At 41.0% G+C, this 20982-nt stretch overlaps 5 protein-coding genes across 9 annotated transcripts in view; all 5 read right to left on the bottom strand.

Moving 5' to 3' along the window:
• The window catches only part of col6a3 (collagen, type VI, alpha 3), a 69870-nt gene extending 68716 nt beyond the window's left edge, over positions 1-1154 (bottom strand). For all 5 annotated transcript variants that reach the window (XM_034286752.1, XM_034286751.1, XM_034286750.1 and 2 more), the window contains exons 1-2: positions 979-1154; positions 84-674 (exon numbers count right to left, since the gene is read on the bottom strand). In XM_034286752.1, coding sequence (XP_034142643.1) covers positions 84-674; positions 979-1009 — 622 coding nt within the window. In that variant the 5' untranslated portion in view covers positions 1010-1154. The remainder of the gene's footprint in view (positions 1-83; positions 675-978) is intronic.
• On the bottom strand, positions 1140-6128 carry LOC114831816 (collagen alpha-3(VI) chain-like). Its single transcript, XM_034286770.1, has 7 exons — positions 5506-6128; positions 4797-5396; positions 4067-4666; positions 3325-3936; positions 2431-3021; positions 1722-2321; positions 1140-1591 (listed from the first exon to the last, which is right to left on the bottom strand). Exons 1-7 carry the CDS (start codon positions 6017-6019, stop codon positions 1140-1142), a joined length of 3969 nt encoding a protein of 1322 aa, XP_034142661.1. The 5' UTR covers positions 6020-6128.
• Positions 6129-7114: 986 nt separating this feature from the next.
• Positions 7115-8651, bottom strand: LOC117592815 (collagen alpha-3(VI) chain-like). The gene is made up of 2 exons (XM_034286771.1): positions 7862-8651; positions 7115-7731 (listed from the first exon to the last, which is right to left on the bottom strand). Exons 1-2 carry the CDS (start codon positions 8382-8384, stop codon positions 7115-7117), a joined length of 1140 nt encoding a protein of 379 aa, XP_034142662.1. The 5' UTR covers positions 8385-8651.
• Positions 8652-9316: 665 nt separating this feature from the next.
• LOC117592816 (collagen alpha-3(VI) chain-like) lies at positions 9317-13997 on the bottom strand. The gene is made up of 5 exons (XM_034286772.1): positions 13695-13997; positions 13092-13167; positions 10228-10572; positions 9787-10067; positions 9317-9346 (listed from the first exon to the last, which is right to left on the bottom strand). The coding sequence occupies exons 1-5, from the start codon at positions 13995-13997 to the stop codon at positions 9317-9319; spliced, it is 1035 nt and encodes a 344-aa protein (XP_034142663.1).
• A 529-nt stretch (positions 13998-14526) lies between these two features.
• The window catches only part of LOC117592792 (collagen alpha-3(VI) chain-like), a 34519-nt gene continuing 28063 nt past the window's right edge, over positions 14527-20982 (bottom strand). The window contains exons 6-10 of the mRNA XM_034286773.1: positions 18334-18969; positions 17595-18185; positions 16853-17500; positions 14761-14874; positions 14527-14555 (exon numbers count right to left, since the gene is read on the bottom strand). Coding sequence (XP_034142664.1) covers positions 14527-14555; positions 14761-14874; positions 16853-17500; positions 17595-18185; positions 18334-18969 — 2018 coding nt within the window. The remainder of the gene's footprint in view (positions 14556-14760; positions 14875-16852; positions 17501-17594; positions 18186-18333; positions 18970-20982) is intronic.

Consider the following 20982-nt stretch of genomic DNA (forward strand, 5'->3'; position numbering starts at 1 on the left):
AAGAGGTCAACATTGCTTTTTGGAAACCCAGACTGAAATATTTGTGTTTCTTTAGTCATCCTAGATAATGCATCTGGTCTTACCTGTTGGGGTTATGGGTATGGCTTTGAGTAGTTGAGTTTTGAGTGAGGATAAATACTGCTCCTGGACTCTTGGGATGTCAGTGAATTCGGAAACAGACTGGGAATAACTAGGATCAGTGACAATCCTTTCAACCTCTCTGCTGGAATTTCGGGTCCCAATGCCAAAGATCAAGACCCCACTCTCTTTCAGGGCAGATGCTGATACATCAACGTTATCGTTGGACCTCCCTCCACTCAGCAGTATCAACATCTGAGGGATGCCCTGTAGGCTTCTGCTTCCAGAAGAGGCAGTAAAGATGTTGTCTCTGACATACTGAAGAGCTGCCCCAGTGTTAAGGGGTCTTCCTCCTTTGTGCCTCAGACCTCTTACTGTATTGACAATGTCATCCTTTGTATTGAATGTGTTCAGGTAGAATTGGGCAGCTGGATCTCTACTGTACTGGACTAACGCAACACGATCCTTGTTCTCATCCACAGCGAGTGTCTCCACCACTCTTTGAACAAAGTCCCGCATTGCTGGGAATCCAGCCCTCGTGCCATCAGACCCATCCAGCAAGAATACAACATCCCTCGAGGGAGCCCGACTCTCGACTAAGGAATGTGAAATGTTGACACAAAGAGTAATATTATATGTTGCATACGTAGGAGAAAAACAGGACATAGCTGCTTTGGTCACATGAAAGTAATGTCTTTACTTAATTTCAAACTTTTTCAAAAAAATGCTCAATATGTTTGTCAGACACAGTGTGATCATAAAGAATATTGCTACAAAGGTTGAGAAATGAAACCAACATGAAGGGCCTCCGGGTATCTACCTAATAATTTGGAAGCTGTCGACTACAGCTTTCTCAAGCAAAAGTGAAACGGAGCAGAACAAAACCATACTTTTTCTTACCTATTATTGTTGGTTTTACTGTTGGTTTCATGGTTGGATCTGGCACAATCACAGTACCCAAGACAGAAATTAGTTGCTGATGGACGTTTGGGAGGTCAGTAAATTCAGACACAGAAAGAGCAAAACTGGGGTCATAGGATATCTTTTGTAATTCTCTGATATCAGAGCTCCTTGTTCCAACTTGCAAACACCTTGACACCAAGCTCCTTCAGAGCAGCGGCTGGAGTGTCAACATTGTCAAAGGACCTTCCACCACTCAACAGAATCAGTAGCTGTGGAACACCATCAAGGCGCCTACTTCCAGAGGAGGCAGTAAAGACGTTGTCTCTGACATACTGGAGGGCTGCCCCGGTGTTAAGGGGTCTTCCTCCCTTGTGCCTCAGGCCTGTTACGGCGTCAACAACGTTTTCCTTTGTTGTGTAAGTGTTCAAATAGAAGTTGGCCTCTGGTTCTCTGCTGTACTGGACCACAGAAACTCTATCTCTGTTCTCTTCCACAGTGAGTTTCTCAACTACTCTTTGAACAAAGTCACGCATTGCTGGGAAACCACTCCTAGTGCCATCAGAACCATCCAGAAGGAAAACCACATCCTTTCTGGCGGTTTCAAGATCAACTGAGAAAAGACAAAGATTACATAAATCAGTCTGGACAAATCTGGTGTTTGTGGTCATATGAAAGTGCTAAGACACAGCTGACAATTTGCTAACATGTCCGGACTCTTAGATCACAGCGATGAAATTTACCTAAAACTGTTGGGGTTTCTGTAGTAACTCCAACAACCACTGTTTCCACAGAGGATAGCAGTTGCTGCTGGATGCTCGGAAGGTCTGTGAAATCCGAGACAGACATTGCTTGACTGGGATCTTGTGATATCCTCTGCATTTCTCTGCTATCAGAGCTCCTTGTTCCAATTGCAAACACCTTGACACCAAGCTCCTTCAGAGCAGCGGCTGGAGTGTCAACATTGTCAAAGGACCTTCCACCACTCAACAGAATCAGTAGCTGTGGAACACCATCAAGGCGCCTACTTCCAGAGGAGGCAGTAAAGACGTTGTCTCTGACATACTGGAGGGCTGCCCCGGTGTTAAGGGGTCTTCCTCCCTTGTGCCTCAGGCCTGTTACGGCGTCAACAACGTTTTCCTTTGTTGTGTAAGTGTTCAAATAGAAGTTGGCCTCTGGTTCTCTGCTGTACTGGACCACAGAAACTCTATCTCTGTTCTCTTCCACAGTGAGTTTCTCAACTACTCTTTGAACAAAGTCACGCATTGCTGGGAAACCACTCCTAGTGCCATCGGAACCATCCAGAAGGAAAACCACATCCTTTCTGGCAATACTTTTGTCCACTAATCGTATATGAAACAAAAGAGAAAAGAGGTCAACATTGCTTTTTGGAAACCCAGACTGAAATATTTGTGTTTCTTTAGTCATCCTAGATAATGCATCTGGTCTTACCTGTTGGGGTTATGGGTATGGCTTTGAGTAGTTGAGTTTTGAGTGAGGATAAATACTGCTCCTGGACTCTTGGGATGTCAGTGAATTCGGAAACAGACTGGGAATAACTAGGATCAGTGACAATCCTTTCAACCTCTCTGCTGGAATTTTGGGTCCCAATGCCAAAGATCAAGACCCCACTCTCTTTCAGGGCAGATGCTGATACATCAACGTTATCGTTGGACCTCCCTCCACTCAGCAGTATCAACATCTGAGGGATGCCCTGTAGGCTTCTGCTTCCAGAAGAGGCAGTAAAGATGTTGTCTCTGACATACTGAAGAGCTGCCCCAGTGTTAAGGGGTCTTCCTCCTTTGTGCCTCAGACCTCTTACTGTATTGACAATGTCATCCTTTGTATTGAATGTGTTCAGGTAGAATTGGGCAGCTGGATCTCTACTGTACTGGACTAACGCAACACGATCCTTGTTCTCATCCACAGCGAGTGTCTCCACCACTCTTTGAACAAAGTCCCGCATTGCTGGGAATCCAGCCCTCGTGCCATCAGACCCATCCAGCAAGAATACAACATCCCTCGAGGGAGCCCGACTCTCGACTAAGGAATGTGAAAGTTGACACAAAGAGTAATATTATATGTTGCATACGTAGGAGAAAAACAGGACATAGCTGCTTTGGTCACATGAAAGTAATGTCTTTACTTAATTTCAAACTTTTTCAAAAAAATGCTCAATATGTTTGTCAGACACAGTGTGATCATAAAGAATATTGCTACAAAGGTTGAGAAATGAAACCAACATGAAGGGCCTCCGGGTATCTACCTAATAATTTGGAAGCTGTCGACTACAGCTTTCTCAAGCAAAAGTGAAACGGAGCAGAACAAAACCATACTTTTTCTTACCTATTATTGTTGGTTTTACTGTTGGTTTCATGGTTGGATCTGGCACAATCACAGTACCCAAGACAGAAATTAGTTGCTGATGGACGTTTGGGAGGTCAGTAAATTCAGACACAGAAAGAGCAAAACTGGGGTCATAGGATATCTTTTGTAATTCTCTGATATCAGAGCTCCTTGTTCCAACTGCAAACACCTTGACACCAAGCTCCTTCAGAGCAGCGGCTGGAGTGTCAACATTGTCAAAGGACCTTCCACCACTCAACAGAATCAGTAGCTGTGGAACACCATCAAGGCGCCTACTTCCAGAGGAGGCAGTAAAGACGTTGTCTCTGACATACTGGAGGGCTGCCCCGGTGTTAAGGGGTCTTCCTCCCTTGTGCCTCAGGCCTGTTACGGCGTCAACAACGTTTTCCTTTGTTGTGTAAGTGTTCAAATAGAAGTTGGCCTCTGGTTCTCTGCTGTACTGGACCACAGAAACTCTATCTCTGTTCTCTTCCACAGTGAGTTTCTCAACTACTCTTTGAACAAAGTCACGCATTGCTGGGAAACCACTCCTAGTGCCATCAGAACCATCCAGAAGGAAAACCACATCCTTTCTGGCGGTTTCAAGATCAACTGAGAAAAGACAAAGATTACATAAATCAGTCTGGACAAATCTGGTGTTTGTGGTCATATGAAAGTGCTAAGACACAGCTGACAATTTGCTAACATGTCCGGACTCTTAGATCACAGCGATGAAATTTACCTAAAACTGTTGGGGTTTCTGTAGTAACTCCAACAACCACTGTTTCCACAGAGGATAGCAGTTGCTGCTGGATGCTCGGAAGGTCTGTGAAATCCGAGACAGACATTGCTTGACTGGGATCTTGTGATATCCTCTGCATTTCTCTGCTATCAGAGCTCCTTGTTCCAATTGCAAACACCTTGACACCAAGCTCCTTCAGAGCAGCGGCTGGAGTGTCAACATTGTCAAAGGACCTTCCACCACTCAACAGAATCAGTAGCTGTGGAACACCATCAAGGCGCCTACTTCCAGAGGAGGCAGTAAAGACGTTGTCTCTGACATACTGGAGGGCTGCCCCTGTGTTAAGGGGTCTTCCTCCCTTGTGCCTCAGGCCTGTTACGGCGTCAACAACGTTTTCCTTTGTTGTGTAAGTGTTCAAATAGAAGTTGGCCTCTGGTTCTCTGCTGTACTGGACCACAGAAACTCTATCTCTGTTCTCTTCCACAGTGAGTTTCTCAACTACTCTTTGAACAAAGTCACGCATTGCTGGGAAACCACTCCTAGTGCCATCAGAACCATCCAGAAGGAAAACCACATCCTTTCTGGCGGTTTCAAGATCAACTGAGAAAAGACAAAGATTACATAAATCAGTCTGGACAAATCTGGTGTTTGTGGTCATATGAAAGTGCTAAGACACAGCTGACAATTTGCTAACATGTCCGGACTCTTAGATCACAGCGATGAAATTTACCTAAAACTGTTGGGGTTTCTGTAGTAACTCCAACAACCACTGTTTCCACAGAGGATAGCAGTTGCTGCTGGATGCTCGGAAGGTCTGTGAAATCCGAGACAGACATTGCTTGACTGGGATCTTGTGATATCCTCTGCATTTCTCTGCTATCAGAGCTCCTTGTTCCAATTGCAAACACCTTGACACCAAGCTCCTTCAGAGCAGCGGCTGGAGTGTCAACATTGTCAAAGGACCTTCCACCACTCAACAGAATCAGTAGCTGTGGAACACCATCAAGGCGCCTACTTCCAGAGGAGGCAGTAAAGACGTTGTCTCTGACATACTGGAGGGCTGCCCCGGTGTTAAGGGGTCTTCCTCCCTTGTGCCTCAGGCCTGTTACGGCGTCAACAACGTTTTCCTTTGTTGTGTAAGTGTTCAAATAGAAGTTGGCCTCTGGTTCTCTGCTGTACTGGACCACAGAAACTCTATCTCTGTTCTCTTCCACAGTGAGTTTCTCAACTACTCTTTGAACAAAGTCACGCATTGCTGGGAAACCACTCCTAGTGCCATCGGAACCATCCAGAAGGAAAACCACATCCTTTCTGGCAATACTTTTGTCCACTAATCGTATATGAAACAAAAGAGAAAAGAGGTCAACATTGCTTTTTGGAAACCCAGACTGAAATATTTGTGTTTCTTTAGTCATCCTAGATAATGCATCTGGTCTTACCTGTTGGGGTTATGGGTATGGCTTTGAGTAGTTGAGTTTTGAGTGAGGATAAATACTGCTCCTGGACTCTTGCGATGTCAGTGAATTCGGAAACAGACTGGGAATAACTAGGATCAGTGACAATCCTTTCAACCTCTCTGCTGGAATTTCGGGTCCCAATGCCAAAGATCAAGACCCCACTCTCTTTCAGGGCAGATGCTGATACATCAACGTTATCGTTGGACCTCCCTCCACTCAGCAGTATCAACATCTGAGGGATGCCCTGTAGGCTTCTGCTTCCAGAAGAGGCAGTAAAGATGTTGTCTCTGACATACTGAAGAGCTGCCCCAGTGTTAAGGGGTCTTCCTCCTTTGTGCCTCAGACCTCTTACTGTATTGACAATGTCATCCTTTGTATTGAATGTGTTCAGGTAGAATTGGGCAGCTGGATCTCTACTGTACTGGACTAACGCAACACGATCCTTGTTCTCATCCACAGCGAGTGTCTCCACCACTCTTTGAACAAAGTCCCGCATTGCTGGGAATCCAGCCCTCGTGCCATCAGACCCATCCAGCAAGAATACAACATCCCTCGAGGGAGCCCGACTCTCGACTAAGGAATGTGAAAGTTGACACAAAGAGTAATATTATATGTTGCATACGTAAGAGAAAAACAGGACAGCTAATCTTACATGAATTTATACTTTTTTACATAATTTCAAACAGCTTCTCCAACATTTTCAATATCTTTGTTGGATTTAGTGTGATTATTAGAAATATTACTACAATGGTGTGTTAATTAAACCAATTATAAAGGCTTTAGGGTTTTTCTACGCTAAAACCTGAATCTCTCAACTATCACTTTTTAATGGTAAAGGAAATGGATCAGGTCGAAATCTTACCTTTCCCACTTATTATTGTTGGTATTAATGTTGGTTTCATGGCAATGTCCTGCACAATGACAGAACCTAAAGCAGACATGAGTTGCTGTTGGACGTTGGGAAGGTCAGTAAATTCAGACACAGAGAGAGCAAACCTGGGGTTATATGATATCTTTTGCAATTCTCTGATATCAGAGCTCCTTGTTCCAACTGCAAACACCTTCACACCTAGCTTCTTGAGAGCAGAGGCTGGTGTATTGACATTGTCAAATGACCGTCCACCATTCAGCAGTATCAAAATCTGTGGGACACCTTCAAGGTGCCTACTTCCAGATGAGGCATTAAAGACATTGTCTCTGACATGCTGGAGGGCTGCCCCGGTGTTAAGAGGTCTTCCTCCCTTGTGCCTTATGCCTTCTATGGTGGCAACAATGTCTTCCTTTGTTGTGTAAGTGTTCAAATTGAAGTGGTTCTCTGGTTCTCTACTGTATTGGACCACAGAAACTCTATCTCTGTTCTCTTCCACAGTGAATTTCTCAACAACTCTTTGAACAAAGTCACGCATTGCTGGGAAACCACTCCTAGTGCCATCAGAACCATCCAGAAGGAATACCACATCTTTTCTGGCGGTTTCAAGATCAACTGAAAGATAAAAATTAAATATCAGTCTAGACAAATCTGGTGTTTGTTGTCTTTTTAAACGACTAAACTTCAGCTGACAATTTGCTCATTTATCTTGATTCTTAGATATCAGCAAAGAAACATACCTAAAACTGTTGGGGATTCTGAAGTAACTTCAACAACTACTGCTTCCACAGAGGACAGGAGTTGCTGCTGGATGCTCGGAAGGTCAGTGAACTCTGAGACAGATAGTGCATAACTAGGATCTTGTGATATTCTTTGCATTTCTCGCTTATCGGAGCTCCTTGTTCCAATTCCAAACACCCTGACACCAAGCTCCTTCAGAGCAGCGGCTGGAGTGTCAACATTGTCAAAGGACCTTCCACCACTCAACAGAATCAGTAGCTGTGGAACACCATCAAGGCGCCTACTTCCAGAGGAGGCAGTAAAGACGTTGTCTCTGACATACTGGAGGGCTGCCCCGGTGTTAAGGGGTCTTCCTCCCTTGTGCCTCAGGCCTGTTACGGCGTCAACAACGTTTTCCTTTGTTGTGTAAGTGTTCAAATAGAAGTTGGCCTCTGGTTCTCTGCTGTACTGGACCACAGAAACTCTATCTCTGTTCTCTTCCACAGTGAGTTTCTCAACTACTCTTTGAACAAAGTCACGCATTGCTGGGAAACCACTCCTAGTGCCATCAGAACCATCCAGAAGGAAAACCACATCCTTTCTGGCGGTTTCAAGATCAACTGAGAAAAGACAAAGATTACATAAATCAGTCTGGACAAATCTGGTGTTTGTGGTCATATGAAAGTGCTAAGACACAGCTGACAATTTGCTAACTTGTCCGGACTCTTTGATCACAGTGATGAAACATACCTAAAATTGTTGGGGTTTCTGTAATAACTCCAACAACTACTGTTTCCACAGAGGATAGCAGTTGCTGCTGGATGCTCGGAAGGTCTGTGAAATCCGAGACAGACATTGCGTGACTGGGATCTTGTGATATCCTCTGCATTTCTCTGCTATCAGAGCTCCTTGTTCCAATTGCAAACACCTTGACACCAAGCTCCTTCAGAGCAGCAGCTGGAGTGTCAACATTGTCAAAGGACCTTCCACCACTCAAAAGAATCAGTAGCTGTGGAACACCTTCAAGGCGCCTACATCCAGAAGAGGCAGTAAAGACATTGTCTATCACATACTGTAGCGCTGCTCCAGTGTTAAGGGGTCTACCTCCTTTGTGCTTTAGACCTCTTACGGTATTAACAATATCTTTCTTTGCTCTGTATGTGTTGAAATAGAAGTGGACACCAGGTTCCCTGCTGTATTGGACCACAGAGACTCTATCTCTGTCCTTCTCCAGTTTAATTTTCTCAAGTATTCCTTCAACAAAGTCACGCATTGCTGGGAATCCACTCCTCGTTCCATCAGATCCATCCAACACGAATACAATGTCTTTCCTGGAAGCCCATTTCTCAACTATGGAATTTCAGGGTAAAATTATCTCAATGTTTCATGTTGAAAATACAAGGACCATTCTGCTTCTATCATATTACAGTTTTATTTTATTTACTCCATCATGTAAAACAGTTATTCAAAGATCAAGAGAAAGTGTGCTTGCGTGCTTTAGGTATTTTATGGGAAATAATTTAGGTGAAAGATATGAATGGCAGATATGTAAAAGTGCAAACTACTTATTTTCATAGCATTAGAGGATATAGAACCAGATTATGCTTTGCTTACCTGGTATTGTTGTTATTACTGTTGGGGTTTTTGTTGGGACTTGTACAATAGCCCTGGTCATGGTAGAAAGAAGCTGTTGTTGGATTTCTGGAAGTTCAATTAATTCAGATACTGTGAGAACGAAGCTGGAGTCGTGTGATATATTGTGCAGTTCTCTGCTATCAGAGCTCTTTGTTCCAATTCCAACCACCAAGACCCCAAATTCCTTGAGAGCAGAGGCTGGTTCATCAACATTGTCTCGTGACCGTCCACTACTAAGCAAAATAAGTATTTGTTTCACACCATCCATATATCTACTGCCAGAGGAGCTAGTAAAGACATTTTCTTTCACAAATTTCAGAGCTGCTCCAGTATTAAGGGGTCTTCCTCCTTTATGTGAGAGTCCCCTCACAGAATTCAACATGTCTTCCTTTCTCAGAAATGAATTCAAATAAAAGTTTGCCACTGCCACATTACTATACTGTATTACAGCCACTCTGTCTTTCTTTTGTTCTACATAGAAATTTTCAATCATTTTATAAAGGAAATCCCGAATAGCTGGGAATCCTTTTCTGGTGTTATCTGATCCATCCAGAAGAAACACAATATCTCTCATATTTCCGTCACTTGCCACTGTTTCAACTGTTAAAAATAAACAATAACAGATATATTGATATCAAAAACACGATCTATCATTTTTTTTACATAAAAAAATAAATGTAAAACAAATCAACATTTATATTAAGTTATTAGTAATAGTTTAATACTTTCTTACCAAGTTTAGTTTGCTCCTGTGATCTCACTTGTGCAAATTGTGTCTTTAAACTTTGTTGAATGTTCTGAAGGTTTACAAAATCAGGGACTAAGTAGGCATACTTTGGAAGAGAAGATATTGACTGCATTTCAACCAAATCTGTCATACTTGATCCAACTGCAAATGTTAAAACCCCCAAAGTCTTGAGTGACCTTGAAGGACCTCGAGGAGAATCTCTAGATCTTCCACCAGTCAATAGCACTAAGATCTGTTGAGCTCCCTCATTACGTCGACTTCCAGCATTATTAGTAAAAACATTGTCCTTCACAAACTGGAGAGCTGTGCCAGTATATTGAGGCCTCCCACCCTTTGGCCTCAGGTTTCTGACTGCTTTTACCACATCATCTCCTGTTTTGTAAGTGTTCAGGTTAAAGTTCATTACTGCAGTGTTGCTATACTGCACAACAGCAACTTGATCTTTACCCTGGTCCACATCAAAACTTTCCACAAATTTTGCAACAAAGTCACAAATTGCTGTGAATTTACTCCTGACATCATCAGATCCATCCAGGAGGAAAACAATGTCTCTTTTCACACTGGAGCCTTGAACTAAAATGAAGATTAAATTAAAGCAGCACATTAAATACTTTTTTTTAATATAAATGTTAAGCTATCATATTGCCTACATATTTAGAAAAACTCACCTATTAAAAGTACTGTACATTAAATTGTCTAGTATTATACTAGTATTATATTATATTTCACTCACCTAATCCCGGTCTTACTGTATCTTTGTGAGAGATAACTGCTGAGAGCAACTGTTGTTTAACGGGCGAGAGGTCAGAAAACTCTCTAAGCATAAATGCTTGATTCGGACTGTGTGCAATGCTCTGCATCTCTGCTTCATCTGCGTCTTTGACCCCAACAGTAAAAATCACAATTCCTGCTGCCTTCAGACGCTGAGATGGAACCAGAACATCATCTTCGGATTTCCCCCCACTTAAAAGTATTAGTATCTGAGGGATTCCTTCTACAAGTCTACTTCCAGAAGTGGAAGTAAATACATAGTTTTTTACATAATCAAGAGCTTCTCCAGTGTTTAAGGGCCTTCCTCCTTTAAGATTGATATTGCGCACTTCAGCCATAACATCACCTTTTGATGTGTATGTGTTTAATAGGAACACGGTGGTGGGTTTGTCACTATACTGGATCACAGCAAGGTGTGCTTTCTCTGGCCCAATTGCTAGATGTTCAGCAAATTGGCCAAGAAAATCACGGATTGATTGGACACCTTCTTGCATCTTATACGATCCATCCAGTAAAAATACAACATCAACCCTATCCACCATTTGGATATCTGATGTCAAAAAAGTGGTATTATCTGAAATGAGCAAAAATTATAATTGAAAAACAAAGAAGTCAATCTACTGTATGCAGTACATTTGTACTAAATTCAAATGTTGTATTTAATAGTATTTAATATTATGATAACAATAGTAGTATGACAAAGCATCACTCCATTATTATGATTTTGAATTTAAAAAAGCCTTGAAGCCAGACTCAGTAAATGTCAGTTCTAAATTACATATGTGAGGTTGTTTATTAATAATTTAGTTATGTGTCAACAAACAAACGTGTTTAACTCACACAATATAAAGAGAGCAAGATTATCTTTGAACCATGACAACTGTTACCTGTAAACCATATCTTGCTCCTAGCAAGCTTTGCATTCCTCATCTTTAATAAGAAGGCAATCCCTTCCTAGCTAGCTAGCTGAAGCTAATGATGTTACTGACAAAATTAGGTAGTACTGTGTCAGACAACCTAGCTGCCCTAATGTTATCGAGAAATCAGTCTGTGGGTCAGCAATTCCACTATGATTAAGATCAGTTGTTTATGGTTGTGGTTCCCAAACAGATGTACTAGGACCCCTGGGGGTACTGTCCTAGCAACAGGGAGTACTTGAGGAGACTCATGAGACCATAGACTTACTGGTGAAATGAACAAAATTGGAGTTTTCAGGGGTATCAAGAGCAGGTCAAAATTCAATAGTTGGTACAATTAGTGAAAAAGGTTGGGAAATACTGCAGCTGCTTACACAACCAGGGGAGTCTGTCAGTGTTGTGGTACTATATTAGCTAGTTGCTTTGGCAAAAAGACAGCTGGTTTTGTGAAACCTTGATCATTTTAGCTAGCAGTTATAACTTACTTATAAACAGTAGCCAGATCGCATTGGTTTATGTTATATGGTAGCCCTACGTTGTCACGTCACATTGGTTAGAAATGACTTGCAATAAGTCATCAAATATGAAATGTAAACGAGTGAAAATAGCTTGAAAATAGCGCTGAATGTAAATTCAAGAGTTAATATTTCTAAATTTAAAGATTAAATAAATAAAATTATAATTTAATGTAGCACTTACTGAATCTGGCTTTAAAACATAAATTATTGTAATACATCTTAATAATCTTACCAGTGGCAGTTGAAATGTCTGGTATTTCTTTAATACCACTCAGTACATCAACCACAGAAGAGTGGATGCCATGAAAGTTATTAAAATTGGCAAGAGAAAAGGAGTATGCTGGTGTAAAAGATATGCTTTGCAACTCTAATGTATCAGCATTTCTTGTTCCAATGCTAAATGTTTTTACTCCATCCTTTCTCAGTGACTGTGCTGGTCCCCTTAAGTCATCACTTGATCTTCCTCCACTGAAGACAAATAGATATTGCGGTACACCTTCTGTGCGTCTACCTCCAGATGAAGTAGTAAAGACATTGTCTCTCACAAACTGTAGTGCAGCGCCAGTGTTGAGAGGTCTTCCAACTTTGTGCCTCATGGATTTCACTGAATTAAGCACATCTTTTTTAGAAGAGTATGAATTCAGGTAAAAATTGGGTGTGGCATCCCGACTGTACTGAACAAGGGCCACCCGGTTTTCATCATTAAGACTCTCCACTACTTTCTCAACAAATCGTCGAATTCCCTCAAATCCAGTTCTAGAGTCATCAGATCCATCAATGAGAAATACAACATCTTTTTTATCAGATTCTGAAAATCAAGGTAAAGAAAAGTTGCAGAGGGAAAGGAGGGCTTACAAAACTGCCACAATGATTTAAATGCTATGGCAAGCATAAAAGCAATAACAGTTTTTAAACATGGATTCCTCAAGAGGTATGCAATGACAGATCAATCCTTAAAATAAATTCAGAGAACAGATTAACTGCAGAAATGTACTGTAAAAATGGGTACAGCTTACCAAAACGTATAGTAAGAGCAGTTGGGACTGGTTGATGGGAGGCTTCTGTTAAAAATGACAACAATTCTTCCTGAATTGTGGGAAGTACTTCAAAATCAGTAATAGAAAGGGCATAATTGGGTACATGGGATATTGTTTGTAATTCAAGTGTGTCTGCATCTCTTGTGCCAATACTAATTGAAATTACTCCAATTTCTTTGAGCTTTGTGACAGGTGTTCTGATATCATCACTAGATCTTCCACCACTCAGTAGGATCAATATCTGTGGTACGCCCTGCAGGCGTCTACTTCCACTGGAAGCACTAAAAACATTATCCCTTACATACTGGAGAGCTAATCCAGTATTTAGAGGACCTCCTCCTTTGTGCTTCAAACCTTTCACCGCATCAATAATTTCATCTTTTGTTGAATGGGTATCCAACTTGAAATTGACCTCTGCTGTGTCACTGTACTGAACCACAGACACATGAAGGTTATTCCGATCTACATTGAGTTTCTCTATGACTCTCTGAATAAAGTCTTGAATATCAGGGAATCTTCTTCGGGAATCATCAGAACCATCAAGCAAAAATACAATGTCTCTTTTGTTGTCATTTGTTGAATCTATAAGCATTTTTAAAATTGGTTAGTACTTGGTTAAAAATACATTTTAAAATATACATTCAGACATTTGAACCAAAATTGTTTTGGTTTTTGGAATTAAATACTTCAAAATAACTAAATTGACCAACTACAGCATAACAGTTGATTGGTCTTACCTATAGATGTTGTTGGGAGGTTAGTAATGCTACTTTCAAGTCTCTCAACAGTAGAAAACACTTGCTGTTGAATGTTTGAGAGATTGTAGTAATTTGGAGCAGAGAAAACATAACTGGGTTCATGTGAAATTGTTTGAATCTCAAGTTTATCCGCATTCCTTATTCCAACCACTATTACCATTACACCAATTGCTTTCAGGTTTGTAGCTGCATTTCTGACTTCATCGTTAGACTTTCCTCCACTGAATAGAATCAGAATCTGAGGGACGCCGTCCTGGCGTCTGCTTCCAGAGGAGGGAGAAAATATGTTGTCCTTGACATACTGGAGAGCTGCTCCTGTGTTAAGGAGTCTACCTCCTTTGTGCCTCAAACTTCTTACGCTGTCAACAATGGGTTTCTTGGTTGTGTAAGTGTTAAGATAGAAGTGTGCCTCTGGTTCAGTGCTGTACTGAACCAAAGAGACTCTATCTCTGTTTTCCTCCACTTTAAGTTTCTCCACAAATGTTTGAACAAAATCACGCATTGCTTCAAATCCATTTCGAGTATCATCAGAACCATCCAGTAAAAATACAACATCCCGTTGTTTGGAAACAGTTTTATCTAGGGATTAATATGAAATTAATTCCCACGTAAATTGATCAAGAAATATAATGTATATTTGAGACTAGATTATGAAACAAGCATCTTCTGCTGTGCATGCTTAAAGTAGTATCGTGAATGTACTGAATCAACAAGAACAAAGTAACCTGACGTTACAGAGTAAAGATATAAAGAAAAGAGGTAGAGGAGAAACACCTTACCTAATACAGTTGGTTGATACACTCTTTGCTGATGAGGGACCCTTTTTACAAATGACAAAAGCTGCTGTTGAATGCCTTCAAGATTATCGAATAGAGGAACAGAAAGAGCATAGGAGGGAGTATGAGCAATCATTTGGAGCTCTAGTATGTCTGCATTCCTCGTACCAATACTGAATGGTACAATGATGTCCTTTTTCAAAGCAGCAGCAGGAAATGCAACATCATCTTGAGATCTTCCACCAGTCAGAAGTATTAGAATCTGAGGAACACCCTCCTGGCGTCTGCTTCCAGAGGAGGCAATAAAGACATTGTCCTTTACATATCGAAGGGCTTCCCCAGTGTTGCGGGGCCCACCCCCTGTGTGCTGAATACTTTGAATGAAACTCATAACATTTTGTTTGTCTGCGTATGTGTTCAGTAAGAAATGGGCCTCTGGAGTTCTGCTGAACTGGACAACAGAAACGTGATCTTTGTTCTCTCCAATACTTAAGTTCTCCACTACTCTTTGAACAAAATCAAGCATTGCTGGAAATCCACTTCTAGTATCATCAGACCCATCCAATAGGAACACAATATCTCTTTGGGCAGCATCTAATTCAACTAAGAAAAACATTGAATGACCGATTTAGTAATAAAACCACTACAGATATCAGTCCAGACAAAAAGTATCAATGCATGCACAAGGACAAAAAATCCATAGATTATTGTAAAGTAGACCTATACTGTGTAAAATTGTTTTCATTGTCAGAAGTATTATCTATTGTTACTATTAACCATAATAACCTTCAAGCCACTGTAGCCTTATACGTTTAGCCAGGTCTTATGTCCGTCAATAAAACATGCAAAGAAAAAAGGAATTGAAATGAAATGAAAGTGATTTTTTTCCATGTTTGAAGAAGTTTGTGAATATTCACACACAAAGTGAAATCAAACAATCCTTTCATGGAGGAAAGGTAAGGTTGTATGGATTAGACAAAGTATCATCTTTACTAGCTTGAAACACCTAGTCAATGATAAATAGTATCATTGGCTCAAGAAAGAGCTTAAGCTGAATGGTCCAGAAAAGTACAGTTTTTCTGATTTGAAAAAAATCAAGAAAATTATTAAGGAAGAGAGGATTTGCATAGATTTTGATGCAAGCAAAACCATAACTGTAAAATGGTCCTTCCAAGACAATTTTTGGACTTTGGTTTATATAATTATGAGTAAGACCATTCAAAGATGCTGGTCAAAGCAGGCAGTTTGAGGGATATGAAACTGATCCACTGATTTTCTTCAAAGAATTGTGCAGTTTCATAGGTTATCAAACTATTCAAACTTAATTCTTGTCTTGGCAACTCTTACCGACAATGGTGGGGGGCTCAATTCCCATTTTTGACTGGACAAAGGCAAGGATCTCTGGCTGTATGGACAAAAGTTCACCGAAGACCGGTAGGTTAAAAATAAATCTGGAAGAGTAGGCAATGCTTTGTAGCTCCTCTTGTCTAACGTTTTTCATCCCAATGGCAAAAGAAAGAACCCCAAGACGTTTCAGATCAGATGCAGCAGCTTTAACATCATCACTTGACTCTCCACCAGTTAACAAAAACAAAAGCTGGGGAACCCCTTCTAGATGTCGACTCCCAGACGAGGCAGTGAAAACACTGTCCTTGACAAACTGAAGAGCAGCCCCAGTGTTGCGGGGACTTCCTCCTTTATGCCTTAGGCTTCTGACAGCATAGATGACAGATGCTTTTGTTTTGTGAGTTTTCAGGTCAAAGTACTCCATCGCATCGTCACTGTATTGCACAACAGCTACTCGAACATTGTCCCCACTGATGTCAAGTTCATTGGCCATTCTTCTTATAAACTCTCGAATGGCAGGTAATCCATTTCTTGACTCATCTGAACCATCAAGGAGAAATACTATATCCCTTTTGCTGCTGTCTGTATGAACTAGGTGGTGAAGAAGAAAAATATATTGACTAACAAGGCATGGGAAATGGAAAAGCCATGTAAGATGTAATAAACTAAACAAACATTGTATCAATGTTTGAAGCTGAATGTATACAGGAAATATATCAGTGGAAACATTTCACTGACAGAAGAATTGACGTCAAAATTATAGTTGGGGTTAGTTATCTGTATCAATACACAGTTGCATGCATATCTGCAATGATGAATGAGAAGATAGAATACTGTATACAGTTTTACGGGGCACTAAACTACCGATCTTAAAGGTATAATCCAAAGCAGAATAATAAGGAACCATCTTTTTAACAAAAAGATGTCAAGTTGGGCATACTTTGCCCATACATGATTGAGTTAAGAAGGATAACATTGTGGAATATGGAAAATTGTTTAGGTTCAAGAGAATAAAAAGTAAAATTCTCTGAATGAAAGATTTTTAAGTAAAATGTTTACAGTCACCATGCAACTACTTTCCAGCAACTTCATAACATGTAAACTTTCAGGAAACAGTCTCAGTAGAGAATTTCCTGCAATACTCTTACATGTCTATCATGCTTCAATTCTCATATTTAAGAATATGATATGTTTCTTGTCTTTGCCATACTCATATCCAAGCTGAAATTCTTACCTACTAAATCAGGAATTCCAGGAGTCACCGGAGTCACAGAATCTTCTGTGTCTTTTGACAGGCTTTTAAGCATAGCAACAAGCTGTGGCTGGATTGAGGACAGCTCGGACAAATTAGTGACCTGGTATATGAGACCAGGTTGGAAGGAAATCATTTCCAACTCACGGATATTAGTGTCCCCAACACCTACCACCATTGACACAATTTCCAAATCTTTGAGAGCTATAGCGGGGCCCATAACATCATCTCTTGATGTCTGGCTAGTCAAAACAATCAGGATCTGGGGCACACTTTCCAGTCGTCTACTGCCAGAGGAGGCTGTAAATATACGATGTCTCACAAACTGGAGAGCCGCCCCAGTGTTCGCACTCCTTCCACCCTTGTGCCTCATAGTACTTACAGCGTTAATAACTGCATCCTTTGTTTTGTGTGAGTTCAGATAGAAATGGGCCTCTGGTTTGTCAGCATACTGAACCACAGAAACTCTGTCTCTGTTTTCCTCCACAGAGAGTTTCTCCACTACACTTTTAACAAAGTCCCGCACTGCTGGGAATCCACTCCTTGTGCCATCAGAACCATCCAGCAAGAATACAATATCCCTTTTCACAGCACCAGTTTGAACTGAGACAGCATAAGCATGAACTGAGGCTGAGACACAACAAACAAGGCACATTTAGAAGAAGAAAAATATCATGATGAGCAGCTCGCACAAAATTGACAAAAATGAGAAAACACGTCTTACCTTGGTCTATGATTATCTTCAGCTGATCACTTGGAAGGCTCACAAAGCTGTTAAGCTGTTGTTGGACTGTGTCGAGCTCGCTGAATTCCTTCACATTGAAAGCAAAGGATGGGTTGTGAGAAATGGCCTCGATTTGCTTAGGATCTGCATATTTGACACCGACACCAAACGGTAACACTCCATCAGTCTTTAAAGCACCAGCAGGATCCTTAACGTTGTCTTTTGACTTGCCAGCGGTTAAAACAATCAAAAACTGGGGGACATTTTGGGCCGCACGGCTTCCTCTTGCTGGAGACAGGATGGTGTCCTTCATGAATTTCAAGGCCACTCCTGTGTTTAAACTCCGTCCACCGGCCAGTCTTAGACCACTAACAGCCCTCAACACTTCAGCCTTATCCTGATATGTGTTCAGATAAAAGTTTGGGGTCGGCCTCTCGCTATGTTGGACAACTGAAATCCGTACTCTGTCTTGGCCAATATCCAGAGGCTGAATTACTTTGGTGATAAAGTCCCGGATGTAGGGGAAATCTGCTCTGACATTATCTGAGCCATCAATCAGGAAGGCAACATCCCTTTCATTGCCAACAATTGCTGTAAATAAAGAGGAAAGGGTACAACACTCAGTTTTCTCAGTCATGTACTGTCATTATAAAGTTGTCTTTCATGCCATTTGCCATTTCTAACTATAAAATATCAACTGTTTAATCAAAAAATGACTAGTAATGCAAACAAATCACACCTGGTCTCCTGGTTGTTTCAGGTTCTGTTATTGTGATGTCTGTGTCTCCGACCACAGTAGTCAAAGGATTTAGAATGCTCTCAACAATATCTGGCAGTCTATCAAAACTGCTTTCATGATAAGCTAAGTTTGGAACGAAAGCAACCGTCTTCAAGTAGGCCGCATCTGCCTGGCCTGCACTGACTGTGAAGGTGAGTACACCTGCCACGGCAACTTTGTCTGCTATCCTTTTAACCTCATCCTGGGATGGGCCCCCAGTGATCAGGAGAAGAACCTGTTGGACACCCTGCCTCTTGCGTGATCCAGCTGAGGTCTGGAACATGTTGTTAAGAGCGTACTCCATAGCTTCTCCAGTGTTCAAATCAGACCCTCCCATTAGCCTGAGCTGATCAATGCTGTCCAACACCTCCTGCTTTGTGTTGTATGTGTTCAGGTAGAACTCAATCTTTGTGTTCTCTGCAAACTGCATGAGGCCGATGCGCACCCTATCGGGCCGGACATCAAGTCGGTTTACCAAATTAGTAAGGAAGGCCTGCACGTATGGAAGGTTGTTACTTCCAATGTAGCTAGACCCATCCACCAAAAATACAATGTCTCTGATTATTCGCTGAGTCTGCACCGTTGTAGTTACAACATCTAGGGAAAAATAGGAGAGAAAAAAATGTATGTCATATATATGTATAAAGGTGCTGGTCATAAAATTTGAATATCATCAAAAAGTTTATTTATTTCAGTAATTCCATTCAAAAAGTGGAACTTGTATAATGTATATATTCATTCCACACAGATTGATATATTTCAAGTGTTTATTTCTTTTAATTTTGATGATTATAACTGACAACTAATGAAAAACCCAAATTCAGTATCTCAGAAAATTTGAATATTGTGAAAAGGTTCAATATTGAAGACAACTGGTGCCACACTCTAATCAGCTAATTAACCCAAAACACCTGCAAAGGCCTTTACAATGGTCTCTCAGTCAATTTCTCAAGGCAACACAATCATGGGGAAGACTGCTGACTTGACAGCTGTCCAAAAGACGACCATTGACACCTTGCACAAGGAGGGCAAGACACAACAGGAGCTCTGTGTCCAAGCACATTAATAGAGAAGCGAAGGGAAAGAAAAGATGTGGTAGAAAAAAGTGTACAAGCAATAGGGATAACAGCACCCTGGAGAGGATTGTGAAACAAAACCCATTCAAAAATGTGGGGGAGATTCACAAAGAGTGGACTGCAGCTGGAGTCAGTGCTTCAAGAACCACCACGCACAAACGTATGCAAGACATGGGTTTCAGTTGTCGCATTCTTTGTGTCAAGCCACTCTTGAACAAGACACAGCGTCAGAAGCGTCTCGCATGGGCTAAAGACAAAAAGGACTGGACTGCTGCTGAGTTATGTTCTCTGATTAAAGTAAATTTAGCTATTCCTTTGGAAACCCAGAGTCTGGAGGAAGAGAGGAAAGGCACAGAATCCATGTTGCTTGAAGTTCAGTGTAAAGTTTGGGGTGACATGTCATCTGCTGGTGTTGGTCCACTGAGGTTTCTGAGGTCCAAGGTCAACACAGCCGTCTACTAGGAAGTTTTAAAGCACTTCATGCTTCCTGCTGCTGACTGACTTTATGGAGATGCAGATTTCATTTTCCAACAGGACTTGACACTTGCATATAGTGCCAAAGCTACCAGTACCTGGTTAAGGACCATGGTATCCCTGTTCTTAATTGGCCAGCAAACTCGCCTGACCTTAACCCTATAGAAAATCAATGGGGTATTGTGAAGAGGAAGATGCGTTACGCCAGACCCAACAATGCAGAAGAGCTGAAGGCCACTCTCAGAGCAACCTGGGCTCTCATAACACCTGAGCAGTGCCACAGACTGATCGACTCCATGCCACGCCGCATTGCTGCAGTAATTCAGGCAAAAGGAGCCCCAACAAAGTATCGAGAGCTGTACATGCTCATACTTTTCATGTTCATACTTTTCAGTTGGCCAACATTTAAAAAAAAAAAAACAATTGTATTTGTCTTATGTAATATTTAAATTTTCAGAGATACTGAATTTGGGATTTTCATTAGTCGTCAGTTATAATCATCACAATTAAAATAAATACATTTTTTAAATATATCAGTCTGTGTGTAATGAATAAATATAATATACCAGTTTCACTTTTTGAATGGAATTACTGAAATAAATCAACTTTTTTGTGATATTCTAATTTTATGACCAGCACCTGTATTCAAGTCACACATACACTACTTTTTAAAGTTTGGGCTCACTAAGAAATGGCCCTGTTTTTCGAAAGAAAAAGTAGATTAAAAGTAGATTAAAATAACTTCAAATTCATCAGACATTGTTAATGTTGTAAAAGACTACTAAGCTTGAAACGGAAGATATTTAATGGAAAATCCACATAGGCTTGCAGAGGTCCATTATCCGCAACCATCACTCCTGTGTTCCAATTGCACGTTGTGTTTGCTAATCCAAGTACATCATTTTAAAAGGCTATTTGATCTTTAGAAAACTCTTTTGCAATTTTGTTAGCCCAGCTGAAAACAAAAATTGTCTTTTAGACTAGTTGAGTATAGTGTCTAGGGCATTAGCAATATTTGGTTTGATTACAGGCTCAAAATGTCCAGAAATAAAGAACTTTC

This window comes from Esox lucius, chromosome 16 (genome assembly GCF_011004845.1).
Source record: "Esox lucius isolate fEsoLuc1 chromosome 16, fEsoLuc1.pri, whole genome shotgun sequence".
Taxonomy (NCBI): Eukaryota; Metazoa; Chordata; class Actinopteri; order Esociformes; family Esocidae; genus Esox; species Esox lucius.